The sequence below is a fragment of the Tamandua tetradactyla genome, chromosome 5, assembly GCF_023851605.1.
Source record: "Tamandua tetradactyla isolate mTamTet1 chromosome 5, mTamTet1.pri, whole genome shotgun sequence".
Classification (NCBI taxonomy): domain Eukaryota; kingdom Metazoa; phylum Chordata; class Mammalia; order Pilosa; family Myrmecophagidae; genus Tamandua; species Tamandua tetradactyla.
In genome coordinates, this window is record NC_135331.1 from 184,578,838 (window position 1) to 184,593,147 (window position 14,310).

Genomic DNA, 14,310 nt, shown 5'->3' on the forward strand with positions numbered 1-14,310 from the left:
GTTTGTGTGATATTGGCATAGAAACAGACATGTAGATCAACGTAATAGAATTGGGAGTCCAGAAATACACCCAAGTATTGAGTATGAATGCTGAGATAATTTACTGGCAAAAGAAGACTTTCAAACAAATCGTACAGGGAAAACTTGATATCCACATCATATGCAAGGAAAACTTGATATCCACATCATATGCAAGGAAAACTTGATATCCACATCATATGCAAAAATAAACTCAACATGGGTCAAAAACCTATAGGTAAGAGCCAGACTTACAAAACCATTTGAAGAAAACACAGGGATACAATTTTACAACCTTCGCAGCGTCTCTTAGATAAAACACCCAAAGCACAAGCAACAAAAGAACAAATGAATAAATCATATTTCATCAAAATTTGAAACTTCTGTGCTTCAATTTACATCAAAAAAATGAAAATACAAGCCACAGAATGAGGGAAAATATTTCCAAATCACATATATAAATATGGTCTAGTATCCAGAATATATAAAGAACAGTTCAAACTCACAAGAAAGAATAAACAATAAATTTTTAAATTTGCGAAACATCTGAATAGACATTTCTCCATGTAAGACATATAAATAGTGGACAAGCACTTGAAAAATTGCTCAGTGTCTCAAATTATCAGGGAAATACAAATGAAAACCACTGTGAGTTACTACTTCAGACCCATTAGGGAGGCAATAATCAAAAAAAAGAATGAACCATGCGACTATTAGAATGTTCATAAATTGCAGCTGATACTATAAAATCATGTACCTGCTTTGAAAAACAGTGTAACAGTTCCTTAAAAAAGTTAAACACGGTTACTATAAAGCCCAACAGTTCTACTCACACATATGTACTCAAGAGAAGTGGAAGTCCGTGCAAAAACATGTACAGAAATGTTCACAACTGCATTATTTATAGTACCCAAAAATGGAAATAACACAAATGTCCATCAGCTGATGAACAAATGAACAAATGTGATATATACAATGGAGTATATTATTCAATCATAAAATGGATCGCATTTTTAATCTGTCAATGTGGATGAACCTTGGAAACATAACTCCGATTGAAATAATTCAGACCAAAACGGCTAGATTTTGTAGGATACCATTTGTTTGAAATACTCAGGATAGGCAAATCCATTGGCATAGAAAGTGGATTAGTGTTTTGCAGGGGGCTGGGGAGGGGAGAAAAGGGGTGACTACTAATGGATATGGTTGTTTTGCTTTATTTTTTCCTGGAGTGGCAAAAATGTTCTGGAATTAGTTTGTGGTGATTGATGGTTACACAACTTTGTGAATATACTAAAAACACCGAATTACACACTTAAAAAGGGTTAATTTTATAGATTGTGAATTATATCTTAATTTTTTCAAAAGAATGAATGGGAGATGATTACTGAAACTATCTTGGTATAAAATGCTGTCAAGAAGCTTAGTCATCAGTAAGAGTAGAGCAACAAAGCAATAGCTGAAGGGGACTGGGGAGTAAAGAGAGGACATTTTAACATGTTAGATCCCAGAACACGGATAAAATGCTGAAAAAGAAAAGGATAGGGTAGCTAAAAGAAAGAGGTTAAGCGACAGATGACAATAAGAAGATGCAATACCTGACTGAAAGGAGATGGGAGAGGTTAAATAGCCTGCAGATTGGTGCAAAATTGGAGGGACTCCGGACTGGCCTCATGTTTTCTTTATAAACAATAAGGGGAAATAGTATCTATGCAGAGATGAGGAAGAGAGTGGGGAGGAGGGAGGGTCTGAATTATTAAAAGAGCAAATAAATGGTGACGTTTTTGTGAAAATCAGGCAAGTGAATAATTCAGCACATTTTTGTTTCTTTTCTTTTTTCTAACATTTCCCCCAAACTTTATTTGGACCTCTTGAAGTAATGGAATATTCTAGAAGCCTGGTAGGAGTAGCTCACTTTACACTGTTGTAGGTTGCCAGGAGAACACTCTCTAAATTAAGGACTTCACTGAGTTACCTGGCAGAACCAGGCAGGGCCTTCGGGTCCTGAAGACATCGTCTTTGCCTTACCTTTTCCTCAGTGATGGCTGAATTAGTCTCAGATGTCAGCTCTGCCCCTGATCTAACAACAAACTCACACCAGCCATTCTAGAATGCTTTACAGTGACTGCGCAGAGGCTTTTACAGCTACCATTTATTCATGTAATCTACTAATGTTTCCTTAATCTTATGTCAACTGCCTTGCTAAGGACTGGAGTTATAAAGTTTCCTTCTGGGGTGAGAGAATAAGGCAGGAAACTGGAGGAAGCAGTGCACAAAGGAGGCTCAGTCGGTGGGTGAGGCTTGGGTATGAGCTTTGTGTGGCAAGGGTTACTGTCCGTGCCCCTGAGGGGACTTAGGTGCAGGGTGACTGCCTGTGACCTGAGGATTTAAGCTGAAAACCTTCAGAATCATACTACCCCTTACGAAGTAAATGTCTCAAAGACCTCTAGGTTTTATTATTCCAAATCCAAATTTTTCAAAGTTACATTTCTACCTGAAGCCTCAAAAAGATTTTAGAGAAGGAGTCTCAATAATTATGTGCTCTTATATTGTCAGAGGAAAGCGAAAACAAAACAAAACAAACAAACAAAAAGACGTATTCAGCTTTGGTGTAACAACGATAATTTCAAGGAGATGAGAAATAATATGTATAGAAAAAAATAATCCCCAATCCTTTCTTCTTTAACACATATTTGGCCTTCGGGTAAAATTAGACACATCCACACTCTGTGAGGGAACTTCTCAGGAAAGATAGGGGACTTGCCCGAGCGCACAAGACATGCCAGTGACAGAAAAAGCATTCAGATCTAACGTGACCGGAAGCCCTGTCTTCTCCCTGGCAGTACGGAAAAAGGGGCTCAGGCACACTCAGCGTATTCCCAGACTTCAGTCTCACAGAGGAGTGGACGGAAAAGCAGCGCCACCTTCCACCTCCTCATTCCTGTCAAACTTACCTTTCAGCTCTCTCACAACCAAAGTTGATAATGCAGTATGCACAACAGAATCCAAACAGCAAGATTATTGAAGGCATTCATAGGAAAAAGTTTCTATTTTAATTAAGCTGAATATTTAAAATAGATGAAGTGTATTTTTCCCAAGCCTTTCAAAACTGTGGCAAACTTTTTGGGTAAGTGACTGATTTTTAATAGATTCTCTATATATTGATGAACAGTGCCACAAATATTCCTTTGTTCTGTGTATGTGTGTGTATGACAGAGAAAGAGAGAGACTATTTTTTACTTTTTTCATTCAATGCTTGCACATTTCAGAAGGCAATTAGAGATAGCTTCTTTGCCATCATCATATAGCAAGTGTTCAATTCAAGTTTGTTCATTTGTACTGAGGTGAGAAATTATCAAGCCGTTCGCACTTGTCTCTTTGAATAACTCCACAAAATCCAATTGCTTTTATTTTACGTTGTCTCGTTGTTTTTATTTTTTTGTTGTGGCTGCCATCTGGAAATTTTTAAACACTCTTTTAACCCTTTTAAAGTTATGTTTTTATACAGAATCACTATTTGCACCAAATCTTTTATTGCAAACATTGCCAAAGTGTCTCTACAAGGAAAATGTAAATTAAAAATTCTGTCCTAATAGCTTTTCATTTTCAACATCATGTTATTCACATAAGATTATTATCCCATATTTTCATTCTTATGCTTTTTCTTCTAACAGGTTGACATTATCTGTAGTTGGAAATAGATTGTAAAATTGCTTTATTGCATTTTAAATGCCCAAAATGACCAGAAACATGAGAAAATTGAGCTTTCCCTACTTGTGACAAAGTATCAATATCTAGCGAAAAAGTTGGTTGTGATTAAAAATCAAAATGCACACTATTTTAAGGCACCATTTCAAAGATGCTGCCATTTTTATCACAAACCCTTGAGAATTTAGGGCTTTATTTACTAAATTAGGAAGTCTGCACTGTTATTTTCAAATATGATTTGGCTTTAAATTTACCAAAGCTTGCTGATACATTGTGCAAATGTGTAAGTCTGAATCTCAATTGAGACTTTTTAATTAAAAATTTATTCTTGATATATATTAATTTTTAAAAGGAAACGAACGTTCAATCACAGAGTACAACTTTTCAAGTTATAATATCTTTTTAATATATTGAATACAGGTTTATTTTAATGATGGCCTAAATTAATTTCACCATCTCTTGTGGATTATACCAGACTAGTAACCGATTTTCATAACTTTTCCATCTTAATAACAGGTCTGTTCTAGTAGGTTAAAAATCTTCTTACAAAAAGTCTTCACCTAATTGAAGAAAGCATCACTCAATCTTTATTACGTGAACCAAGGCTCTTTACGCCATTTAGCTAAAGCTGGCCTGGCTTAAAAGATATGGCTACTTTTCTAATTGGTTCTAGAAAGGAAGAGTTATGTCATCTGATATTGGAAAATTAAAAAAACTGTATGTAATAAGAAGCAGCATTGAGGTTAAGGTGACATAAATAGCAAACAAATACTTGATAAAGACAAATTTGTAAACAGTAAGCTTTGGAGGAAACTCCATTATTTTTTATAAAAATATTCTGTAAGAAAAATTTGCTGGTACGAGAGTCTTCCAGTAAGAACCCCACAATAAGAAAGCTGTGGATAGGTGACATTTGCTCGCAGCCACCAACTGCCTCATGCGCAACTTCCTCTTGTGTCCTTCACAGGTCAAAACTCTGGGAGAAAAGTACTCTTGACATCAGCCTAAAAGTTAGGAAAGAGCTCAGAGGCGGGAAGCTGGCCCTGATCTCAACCCCAAGACTTCCTTGTTGCCTCCCCCACCCTGGAAGCTGCCCCTTGATACCCAGAGGAGAAGTTTACTGCTGCTGGACAGTCAAGGCAGAGCAGTGCTTTCACTATGTCAGCACATGAGCGGGGGGGGGGGGACACACACACACACACACACACACAAAATGCTTCCTCTTCTAAATCAATGAAAACAGTTATGGGTTTTCATTAAAGGCCTTTTTTTTTATGGTATTGATGGTGAGAAATCAAACTAATATAAAAAGAGAATAAAAATTTTGTTTAGATAGAAAATTGCAGTTTTCTTAGAAAGTATATCTACTAAAGTGAATTTATATCTCATAATTATTGAAATCCCCAGTTTGTTTCCCCTTTCTTTTCCTTGTATTGATCCTTTTCCATCAAATTGTTCCTTTTTTTTTTTCTTTTGACATTTACTCAACAGTCAGTTAATTAAGACTTACCTTCCTTCCCATGACATTAGGCTGACACTTGTTCTAACATGTTGACTCAAATATAAATGTGTTACATGCCTGGGCCTAGCACAATGTTGCAATCAAAATAAGCAAGTGCCTAAGATTCAAAAAAGAATTGAAGATAAATTTAAATGTCAACCGAAGTTTTTCAAATAGCTGGGCCCAAAGCAAAATGCCCTAAAGGTTCTCTCTCTTATCAGGCTTCCCGACGTCCCCTCATTTCAGCTGCTCCCCTAAAAAGTACAACTAAAATCTAGTTCTAGCTTACACTGGCTTCTTATTCCCTTCCCTTGATCTCTTTTCTCACCTTCCAGATCTTATGTTTTCTTAAGGGGAGAAACCCCTGCCCTCCCTCCCCCTTTTTTTTAATGAATTCATCTCACTTGTCTGGGCTCCTTTTAATTCTTCTGCTCATCCAGTATAGCACGAGCAGAACAGAAACACTCAGATGAACAGGCAAATCTACAACATTCTTTAGAAGTTTTAGTGGGGAGGAAACTGTGAATCTTGCTGTTCATGTGTGTATCTTCTTCACACACGTTAGTAATAAACACATTGGTTTATGGCGGCAATAGCAAGAGATGCTAGTGCAGGAAAGAGAACAGTCCCCACTTTTATTCCCCTAGCTCCCTCCTTGGATCACTGTAAACTGCACACATCATTTTAAAGAGTATTGGAGGTTGCCCTATGAAGGAAATAGTTCTGACAGTGCAACTCTCTTCTACTTGCTGGGTTTGGGAACCATTCATTTCCCTGCCCCGGAGGCCTCTGGGAGATAAGACTTCCTAATTTTGCTAGCCCTTTGGCCATATCTCTGCCCACTCCTTTATGGGTTCTACATACATTAAACATTCTTAATTACTGCTTTTGAGCATTTCAAGGACCCTGAGGCACCCAGCAATACCAAAAGTCATTACCATCTCCCAAAGCCTTCTCTTGTTATTCTTAATGCCATTTATTTACCCACAGTCAGACCAGAAATTTAGCATTTATGCTCAGCCTTAGCACCTAATTGATAGTCTAAGATAATGGAAATAGATGAGGCCCTGGGAAGCAGCAGCTGGTTTCCAATGCCTATCACACCACTTCAGAGCTGTGTAATTTTAGGCAACTTACTTAACTTCTCTCATCTCTGTAAAATGGTGTACCTCACTTTCACTGCATGAAATCACTTTGATGGTTAGATGCAATTGTTTACAAGAAAAGTAGCATGACATTTCCCCATGAGCCTTTGCGTTTTGTATTATCCTCCAAATCCACTCAGCCCCACCTCTCACCAGGCCATCCTTTCCGTAGCCCCCACAGTGATGTTTTAATGCAAATCTAATCATGGGACTCCCAGGTTCAGCTGCTTCAAGCGGCTCCCAGGGTTTGTGAGGCAGGGTGCACAAGCCCCAGCAGGGCACAAGCCTCTCAGAATAGGGTCCTGGCCCTGTTGAAGAAATTATATTAGTGTCTCCTGCATACTGACCGACATCACAAACGCGATTACCTCATTGTCATCCATAGATAACAAGATTATAAAATCATAATATAAAATCAAAAACTATCATAAAAATTAATGGTTTACTCTACATATAAGAGATATTTCCTGAAATTGAAATAATGACAATTATTTACTAACAATTTACTAACAACTAAAGCTGTCACCTAATGGTGGAGAACCTATCTGTGCTAGAAAATGTGCTAAGTTGCTGCATGCATTATTTCATTTAGTCCTCTTAGCAACTTTCTAAGATAAAAAGGTGCTAAAACTAGCTGGCTCATCAAATTTGTCAAAATTCTAACTAAAGAACAATCCCATTAAAAATCACTGAAATACATGATTTTTTTTTTCATCACGAAACAAAAAAAAATATTATATTGGCTTAAAGTTCAATAAACTCTATTGTGTCATAGAGTTAATAGAATAAAAACTGTGGCCAGATTTCTATTTTATTATATTATGTTATTTGCTCCTCAGAATATATCTCGCTGAAGAGCTAGGATGATAAATTTTTGGTTTAATGGAATTGTAAATAAACCATTACTAGCTCCTGTACAACACTGACCTCAGATGCGTCCTCAGAAATTACCTTACCCTTTCCATACAATGCCCTTTCCTCCTCCTCCCTATCCCATTCCTGTCAGCTTATTCTTTATGGCCCAGTGCAAGTCCTGCATGTTCCCCCTTACAGCCTTGCCTCACCCCAGCTCATCTTCCTCCCAGGCTTTACGATCTGTATGACTCACTTTTATGCATCAGTAAATACTGCTTCCTAGTATTACCCATTACATGGGGACGCGCCCAGTTTCCCCGACAAATCCGACACCTTTGTAGAGGCCAGGATAAAGTCTTAGACAAATGGAGTAGCTTTTCCACCACTATGCACAGCCGAAAGTGGCGCATTGCCAACCCACCAGCTGGAGAAAAAAGGCTCCTATGTTGACTTAAAATCACCGGCAATGTTACTAGAACAGGGTACCATTTGATTGGGGGGGGGGGGGGACTTATACATATTGGCTCTATTTGTGAAATAAATAAATGGCTACAGTGGCACTTAAACTTAGTGGCTTTTCAACCTTAGCGAGAGCTCACAATAGACATGGGAACAAAATCTGTTACAAATGTTTTTTGAAAGATGATGGGAATAAATACTATATTTGAGTTGGGAGTTACATCCAACGTTAAGTGGAAGTTGAGAGCAATGACCAAAGATGATTACCTGAAACAATTCTTTGAATACCATTATAGTTCATTTGCACCGGCCAAATATATTCTAAAAAGCAAATCAGATATCAAAGGAAACATATGACTTAACATACTATGAGTCCCTTCATGTCCAAAGAGTCGAAGAAATAAAAACCTTCATTATGATGTGCAAAGCATAGGTTGTGGAAAGAGGAGAGAAATTCAAGGGAAGTGAGACAAAATTTCCAGGTATTAGATTATTAAACAGAGATACACTTTTACTTTGTAGAAGGAAGTGAGTGCTTGAGAAACTTATTCAAGTGGCATGAAAACACAAAGGGGACTTTTAAGAGCTCTACAGATGTGTAAAGTGCTTTTACCAGTAACAAAGGTCCATGATTCTTAGATTTAAACTGACAATTCCATTTTTTTCGAAACTCCTGATGAATGGACCTGACAGTTCAGTCTACACGCAACTTCAATCTTTTTTTAACATTAAAAAGGAGCTGTGTTTAAGCTCCTATTTTGACCTGTTAGAAAGTATTCCTGAAAGCGAGTGGTATACTTTTGTGCTGCACATCAATTCCCCCTTTTTACATAATGCTATTTGCTTGCAACATGGTCCTAAGGAAGTACCAGACTAAAATAGTGCATTGAGAGCACTGTGCATAATTAGCCTCACTAAAAACAGCTTGATTAATATTAAATATGTCCTGGTTCCTAATCAATTATGTTAATGAAGTCCCAGGCAGCACATCTGCAAGTCTCGACAAAACCCCAAAACGTGGACCCCTTGGGAAGCCCCTCAATATAGCATCCTCAGTGTAAAGATTGTGCATCTCTGCACACTGCAGCCAACTCGACAATTACATGTCTCCCTGCAACACTGCAGTTTTATTCCCTTAAACATATTATTGAACTCTAGAGATGAAGTGTCAAGTTAAATTGATCTTTAAATATAACTATAGAACCTAAATGTCCCACTTAGCAAATGGCATATCCTTTTCCCAGTAACAGATTGATAGGCAAAATATTTGCTGTTTGGTGTTTTATGAACTTCTGCTAGGCAATAAGCCAGCACCAAACATTTGAATAATCTAACTATCAACATCCTCAAATTGAAGGTCTGGGTCCCTTGATTTATGCCCATCTCACCATAACCACAGAATTATAAAACATTGAAACTTAAAGTGACACTATTATTTATAGCTTATCTCTTGTCCTATGTACCTTTGGACAGTGAGATAGTCACTTGTCAGTTTTGTGTCAGATTATCTCAAGTCACATGAGAGATTTTAGCTAAAATGCTGAAAGAAATATAACTCTATCTTTTCTTGTTTTAGGGACTTGCTAAGTCTCTAGTTAAATGGTACAGACTAGTGCCAATGATGAGATTACTCTTAGTTTTTGTTGTTTTACTACCGTCCCTATGAACTTGGTTATATTAAAGTATTGTGTGTTAAGAAGATTTTTAAAACATTTTAACTACTATCAGTTACAAGCAGGTACAGATGAAAATAAAAGTTTGGAATTTATCTTATTTAACAACCATGTATGGTACAATGGGTATGAAAAGGCAAAAACCATTGATTATTCAAAGAAAAACATTTCGCAACTCTGTGTATGGTAAATATTGCAGCTGCTTTACCAATCTGCTAATTAAATGTAGAGGCTTCTGAAGTTGATCAGGAATTTAGGAAATTATTTATTTCAAGAAGAAATTGTTTTCATATAGCCATCAAGAAAGGATACCTGGGGTCAAGCTATTGAATGGGTGAAACAGAAGGCTGGAAGTCAGTAGAGACTAGTGGGAAACTTGACCTACCTAAAGATGTTCAAATGTAAAAATAAAAAAAACAAAAGGCCCACGTCAGATTAATAACGTGTCTGCAGCCAAAATGGATGGGAAAGAAATGTTTCAAGCCCGAGATCGAGATCTGATTTGTAGATCAGATTATAGATTTGGAATCTTTGAACAAGATGTTCATGAACTTTACATTAAATCATGGTTGCTAATGACCAAACAAAAAATCACTTTCTTTTCAGATTGTTAGCGATTCACTACTGATTTACAGATTGCATGGAGTTTTCGTGCGAAATTTGCAACCGCAAATTTATCTAATTTGGCAAAATCAATATATTTTACACACTCTGTAATAGGTTGCTATAATTTACAATAAAATGTAACCTTCCCCACATCCTCAGTGGTATTTTTCCTGTTCCTTCGTGAGCCCTTATGGGTTGTGGAGGTACTCTTGACCTGAAATATTTTCCAGACCACTACCTTTCTTTGGGAGAGGCTTCTGGCTCATTTCTGAAAGGCCAGTTACAGAGCGTGCAGTGAGTAGTACTGGGTTAGAAGCAGTTTTAGAAATATCCAATTGTCTTCCACTTCCCTGCTAGAATCCCCTAGGGATTTGCTACTAAAATGTGTTCTGGAGCAGAACGTCAGTTACGCTTGAGAGCTTGTTAAAAATGCAAAATCCCACACCCCATGCCAGACCTCCCAAATCAGAATTTGCATTTTAACAAGACTCCCAGGTGATTTGTGTCCACATTAAAGTTTGGCTCAGGCACTAACAACTGCCATGAAAACATGATCTTTCCATCACAGAACTGTATGATGTCTACAGCACAAAACTTTTATTTCTTCATTTTTCCAAATGTATCCCTATCTTAGAAGTCATCAGAGTAGGATCCTCAAACAGCAAAGTCTTCATTGTAATATAATTAAAAGATCTCTGGGTATAGAACCAGAAATGCAGGGCTTTCCCAACCCTTCAATGTACTTATTTAGCATAAATAAGCAAACCCCAAGCCTTAATTTGTTAATTGTCAATAATAGTGTCTACTTTTCATGGTTTGTGAATATCCAATGAAAAGTACACATAGGCATGGCAAGCACAGCATTCTAAACATGAGCTGAAGAGAGTATAGCCACAGCCATGGCTTAACCAGTAGTATTTGTAGATATGTACATAAAACATGCTGACATCAGGGCACAGTCTTAGGACCTTTACCTGCTCAGCTAACAAAGCATTTTCTGGCTTTTGAATGTGTGAAACCTAAATGTCTAGACAGAAAAGGATTGGTGGGGTCTGTGGTCAATTTGACAGTGTGTTCTCCACCAAAGGCATTCAAATTTAATTTAAGAGAAATGAAAATAAACACAAAACTATTTGGGCCTGGCTAGCAATTTGAGGTGTTTGGTGTATTACAATTGGTTGGATCTGTATGATCTGTTACTCATAGATATGAAGCAATGGTCCTCAAAATTTAATACATACAAAACGCAACTGAGATTTTCCCTATATGAATTCCTTATGTGTTACTCACTAGATCTAAAATGCAGCAGGAATAAGCATTTTTTAAAAAACATTATGGTAGATTTTGATGCTGGTAAGCTACCAGCCTTTCTTTGTGAAAGTTGTAAAAAAAAAAAAAATACAGTGAAAGGAGAATTTCCTAAGTTTTTCAATACAAAATGTAATAATAATTAATAATATTATATTATAAATATATATAATTATTATTGTGTCATTCTATCTTTACAAAACCTCAATGAAGTAGGTAATATTAATATCATTTCTTTACACACAATGAACATGAAAGTTCAGGTATCACATTTAAGTCCATCCAGGTAGAAAATGGCAGAACCAGAATTTGAACCAACTTTGTATGATTCTAGAGCACAGGCTGTCAATCACTGTACTGTGTTTCGAAGCAAAGGGATCCCGCTGTCTAAGTAACTAAAAAGGACCAAGAGGGCCTGGTTCACCTTTTTATTGGAGGGCATGGAAGAGTTTCTGGGTCTCTCATCTCATTTAATGGCAACACTGTCCCCTTGGCTGCCTGATTCAGAAACCCAGGCATCGTTCTAAATTCCCTTCTTTCTCAACATGTGTATCCAATCCGATACTTGGGCCAACTGATTCTTTTTCCAAATAATTTTCTGATCCATCTACTTCTATCTATCCACTACACCACTGCTTAGTTTAGGCCTTATAACTTATTTAGACTATTCTTTCCTAAAGTGCCTGGAACCTATCTTATACTACCGGTCTCGCCCAGTAGGATGCTGGCCAAGTTAATCTAACTGAAGATATTTATTCCATCCACTGGAAGCGCCCATCTTCTAGAGAATATAATATAAGTTCCTTAGTTTAGGAGGAAATATTTGCATTTACATATGCATAAAATACCTCTGGAAGATCACACAAAGGACTAACATGGCTCCCCTAGAGGAAGTAGAGCTGGGTAACTGGCGCATAGGGGCAGAAAGGAGACTTTACCCTATGTCCTTTTCGTAACTTGTAAATTTTGTACTATGTAAAGATATCATAAGTTAAAACAAAAAATCCATAGCCAGGTGCACTGCATGTCAGAGAGTTGAAAAGCAAAACAAAACAAACAAAACACCATACAACCAAAAAATAAATGAAAAAGAAGGAAGGAGGTAAAGGAGTGAGAAAGGGAGGAAGAAAAGGAATAGATGAGGCAAGAGGAGAAAAAACTTGATAAATATACATGCAGGCTGGGTATACTGGGGATTTACATTGCTATCCGATGTTTTATAATAAAAATTTAAAAATAAAAATAAACTCCAATAAAAAATAAATAAATAAATAAACTCCAAGCTTAGCCCACAAGCCATTTCATGGTGAGCCCCCTGCAGACCTCTCGGTCAGCTCTCCCAAGCCCTCTCCATGCTTTTGTCCTTCTCTCCATTCTAAACTACTTACATTTCTCTGCACCAAACTCCATTCTTTCTCCACCTGTGCCTTTGCATGTACAGGCTATTATGTTTGTAATGCTCTTGACTTTCTTGCCTGCTTGATGAACACCCAATTCTTGGGACTTAGGCCCCAAAGTCACGTCTGCTGAGAAGTCTTCCCTGAGACCCTCACCTTTGCCAAGAACCGCTTTGGCCTCCCTTCTCTTTACTTTCACAAGTCACATGGGGAGACTTGCTTTTAGGTTCTGCACACATCGTGGTGTTCAGCACCCCTCTTAGAATCCAGAATTCTTCCTGGAGGCCCTGTGTTTTATATGCTCGGCTGGGTCTCTTCTTCTGGCTTCCCCTTGCCCCAAAAGGGTAGAAGTCTGTGGGGCTTATGGATGCAACTATATGGAGTCTTTTTCTCATACAGTCCAGGTCCTGGAACCCAAAAGTTCCTTCCCCAATCACCCCCTACTCTGTTCTAGGGTCTGCAGGTCCTCTTCCTACATGAATCTTCACAAATGTAATCACGCTTCACCCCAAAAATGACCCTAGCCAAAGGGCAGCTGTTGGGCAGAGGGGACAACACTTTGCCAAGTGGTGGTGGGTGTCTACACAGTCCTTGAACTGTGGAACAGAAGCGGGGGTGGGAGGGGGTTTAGGGACTGGGGAGACCTTCCATTTGTACTCTTGTGAAATTAGTGGGGCACTCAGCTGTCATTCTTGTGCTTTTATATTAATCTTCTCCAGCAAACTAGGCAATAATTGTTTTCTATTAATCTCTGAATCCCTAGCACTTTGGAAAATATCAGAATGCCCCATGGTTGGGATTTTATAAGTAGTAGCTGAAAGAATGAATGAATGAAGACTTAGAGAAATGAGTTAAAACTTCTAGCAATACTATGCATGATGACACCAACATCTTTATTTTATTGGTCTTGAAACATATTTTGAAGAAATTTGTATAACACATATAAACTGGGATTGCTTTTACACACACATGCACACACACAGACACTCATTTTATCCTTAAAACAACCCTTTGAGATCAGAGTAGCCTTGTTCCATCTTAGAGATGCCGAAACTGATGAACATGAATTATTTAGGTAATGCCTTAAATTTACAGAGCTAGTAAGAAGACATGGAGATGAGACTCAAAAGTGCTTCCACCAGCGTTTTAAGAAACAAACTTGGGTAAGCTTTGGTAAAACTTCCACCAGCGTCTTAAGATATAAACTTGGGTAAGCTTTGGTAAAACTGCAGTATTTACCAGCTAAATAAGCTCATCATCCTTCTGAGACTGAAGATCACCAACACAGAATCCTGAGTATAAGTTTTTGTTTTACTTTAAAGGAGCAAATTGTAATTTCAGGAAAAGTAAATTGTAGTTTTAGAGAGACAAAATTGGGTTTTGTTATTGTTAGTATTTTTGTTTTGTTTTTCTACATTCTACTCCTTTTACATAGAGGAAACTTTGGGCTTAATAAAAAGTACTTGCCTTTAAGAGTAAGTGCCTCTGGAGCAGGTTTGGAAGCTTGTTCTGTCGGTACTGAAGGTGGTATGGCTGGGCTTTGTCCTGTGCACACAATGCAAGAGTAATTATTGAAAAAACAAAATATTAACAAACTCAATATCCACACCTAAAGTAGCTAGATCTGTCCCCAACATGCA

General features: G+C 37.6%; 1 protein-coding gene and 1 long non-coding RNA gene across 13 annotated transcripts in view; one reads left to right on the top strand and one right to left on the bottom strand.

Annotated features, from left to right (window-relative positions):
- Window positions 1-14,310, bottom strand: part of TRDN (triadin) — a 435,680-nt gene that overhangs the window by 234,360 nt on the left and 187,010 nt on the right. For all 6 annotated transcript variants that reach the window (XM_077162803.1, XM_077162800.1, XM_077162799.1 and 3 more), the window contains one exon: window positions 14,138-14,215. In XM_077162803.1, coding sequence (XP_077018918.1) covers window positions 14,138-14,215 — 78 coding nt within the window. The remainder of the gene's footprint in view (window positions 1-14,137; window positions 14,216-14,310) is intronic.
- The window catches only part of LOC143685155 (uncharacterized), a 47,617-nt gene that overhangs the window by 12,208 nt on the left and 21,099 nt on the right, over window positions 1-14,310 (top strand). For 3 of the 7 annotated variants that reach the window (XR_013176418.1, XR_013176417.1, XR_013176412.1), the window contains exon 2: window positions 13,766-13,833. The exons of the other annotated variants lie outside the window; for them this stretch is intronic. This is a non-coding gene — a long non-coding RNA (uncharacterized LOC143685155). The remainder of the gene's footprint in view (window positions 1-13,765; window positions 13,834-14,310) is intronic. 7 annotated transcript variants of the gene reach the window in all.